The 2,676-nt window shown below is 43.5% G+C and overlaps 1 protein-coding gene across 7 annotated transcripts in view; it reads left to right on the forward strand.

The window, feature by feature from the left end:
* The first annotated feature begins 717 nt into the window (after positions 1–717).
* The window catches only part of si:ch211-39i22.1 (CD99 antigen-like protein 2), a 19,991-nt gene continuing 18,032 nt past the window's right edge, over positions 718–2,676 (forward strand). For 6 of the 7 annotated variants that reach the window (XM_005918332.3, XM_014332411.2, XM_005918334.3 and 3 more), the window contains exon 1: positions 719–1,006. In XM_005918332.3, the coding sequence (XP_005918394.1) occupies positions 943–1,006 (64 nt within the window). In that variant the 5' untranslated portion in view covers positions 719–942. Of the gene's footprint in view, positions 1,007–2,676 lie in introns of all 7 variants that reach the window. The other variant, XM_005918333.3, reaches the window with a different exon arrangement.

Below are 2,676 nucleotides of genomic sequence, written 5' to 3' on the forward strand. Positions count from 1 at the left end.
CAGCTCAGAGCTGCTATTGGCTGTTACTATTCTGTGGGTAAATCATGGCGTGCTTGTTATCTGGTTACCACTGGTTTTGAAAGGAAATGAGTGTTTGAGGCAGTTGTGATAAAGAGTGAGGCTTAGGTGCAGTGTTGTCTTTGCTGTTTGGATGGTTACAGGTTTATTAATGTTATCTGTATAAATCTGGCTTTCATCTCGCAGCCGTTCTGTATGTTTTTTTTTTTTACTTTATTTTAAAGGCAATCGTCATATTAGGTAACATGGTAACCAAAGTACATTTTACAACATATATAATTTATACAGCTCTTATCTAACTGCTGATGATACTACCCTACCCAACTCATAGTACCATCCCCACAGCTGTGACCTCAGCACATAAGAGATAGATCCTTTCGAGGTCTTGCTGGACCCTTTATCAAAATTTGGGAAATACTTAATGAATGACACGATTATACTCATTAGTGGCACTTTCGAGTTTAAATAGTGCATGGCGGCTGCTATCATGAATGACACAACTCCTAATCGGCACTAATCGCGCTTGATAACGAAGAGCATGCACCCGAAATGCTCGCAATACTTAACAGAGAGATACAGACAAAAAGCCCACTAATTAGCGCGGAAAGTCATGTGAATGCCAGCACAGCAACGTACCTAGCAGTCAGTCCGCCTCCCTTCATTTGAGAGAAGAGACCGCCTACCAATAAAAACCGAACCTTCTCTCCCAATCCAGACAAAGGGGACGACGGATCCGCGGCGGCGCGCACTGAGCCTGAGCATCTCAGCACCTTGGATTGATCCGACGCGCAAGAACGCACCGGCACACACGCGAGCACGCCCTCCAGATCTACCTGAAACCTCCACGCCAGTTAATTGTCATTGTTGAAGGGCGAGAAAAGGGAGATTGAACCCCGATTTTATTCGCAGCCTCGCCGTGTTCCCATGATGTCATACCTGTGGATTCTGCTATTAGGAAGCCTGCTGGCTACGCACGCCAAGGCACAAGGTAATAATTTGTTTCCAGTTAATTCAGCGCATTCTTCAGCAGAGCATTTCATGTGTTAGTGTGCATGGTGGCTTCTATCTATCTTTTTATCTGTGCATCTATCTGTCTATCTATTTATCCATCTATGTCTGTCTCTCCCCCCGTCTGTCTGTCTGTATGTCTGACTAACTGACTGTGCTGGTCATTATCTCACTGCCTCCATTTCTCCCCCCACCTTTACTCCCCTCTGGCTCTCACCTGTCTTTCTCCTTTTCTGTCTTTTTCTCTCCTCTTGCCTTTGCTTGTGTGAGCACAATTACCACTGTGCCTTTTGCCCGAATCCCTGTCATGTTTCAATTCAATTAACCTTTAGCTGATTAAAAAAAATCTATGTTATTATTGTTATTATCAGTTCTGGCTAAGCGAATGAAAAGCCCTCCATCTTTATTACTATATTGGGGTTCCAGCTTTGTTTCCCAGACATCATCATTAAAAAAAGGTGTGTCTTGTCATGTGGCCATTTCTTTTTGGACTGGAGTTTAGGTCCATAGGGGTGTGGTGGTTCCATTGTTGTTGCATAAATAATTATAATTGATTCCCGTTTCCCTGTTTCTGTTTCAATGTGTTATTGAGCCACATCTATTCTTTTCCTCTCTGCATCTCTCGTTCTTCGTGTTTTCTCTCTCCTCTTCCTTTCCCTTCTCCTTCAGCTGGCCCATGGGCCTCTGCCCTTCCCTGCGGCACATGCAATGATTCCAGATTGTTTAAATGTGCAGTAAAACTCGCAGGAATAGAAAGAAGCATTGAGAAAAACACATAAAGTGAGGAAAAACTAAAGAGAAAAGTGGACAGCTGTTGGCAAAAGATAAAGGAACAATGTAGCTGATTGAGAGGGAAAACAAGGATACACAAGCATGGAAAAAGTGAGACAAATTCGTTTTATTATCCTTATGCAAAAAAATTCAGTTGGACGTTGGTGCGCATGGATGCAATCTGGCAAAATCTCACTCTACCGGTTATCACCAGATAAACCATCAGAGAGGAACCACCTTCACACACACGCACACTCTCTCTCTCTCACCCACACACACACACACACACACTCACACACACACACACACACACACACACACACACACACATACACACACACAAACAGACAGAGAAAGAGAGCGCTTTTTTCCCTTCTCTTTTCACACACATTGTCCATAATTGCAGAAGTTTAATGTGATTTTAAACTCAGTAGATGTTGGACTACTCAATCACAGAAAATCTCAATGGGTGTGTTTGCTGACTTGCATATGTGTGCACACCAATTCTTAGTCACACCAAAAAAGATGGGGCGCTAGCTCAGCTGTATATGTGCACATCAGTTATAGTGCGATTTATAGAGTTGAATGATAGGGAGTGTCAGTAACTAGATCCAGCACCAGCTGTAGACAACACCCATCTACAGAACTAGTCTCAGCGCCTTACGCTTCCCGGGGGCCCTTAGCATCTGTGTGCGTATGTGTAGGTGGGAGTGGGGTAGAAGTTTAATGTACAGAACATGTGGGAGTATGGGTGTGCTTTATTTATCGGTGTGCACAATTCAGCTAGGGAACATGTGTTTGCCTTAGAAACAAATAAAAGAAAAAAGAGCTGTGATGTGAGCCAGGTGTGTGTGTGTGTGTGTGTGTGTGTGTGTGTGT

This window comes from Haplochromis burtoni, unplaced genomic scaffold (genome assembly GCF_018398535.1).
Source record: "Haplochromis burtoni strain Fernald_Lab_line unplaced genomic scaffold, NCSU_Asbu1 Contig_29, whole genome shotgun sequence".
Classification (NCBI taxonomy): Eukaryota; Metazoa; Chordata; class Actinopteri; order Cichliformes; family Cichlidae; genus Haplochromis; species Haplochromis burtoni.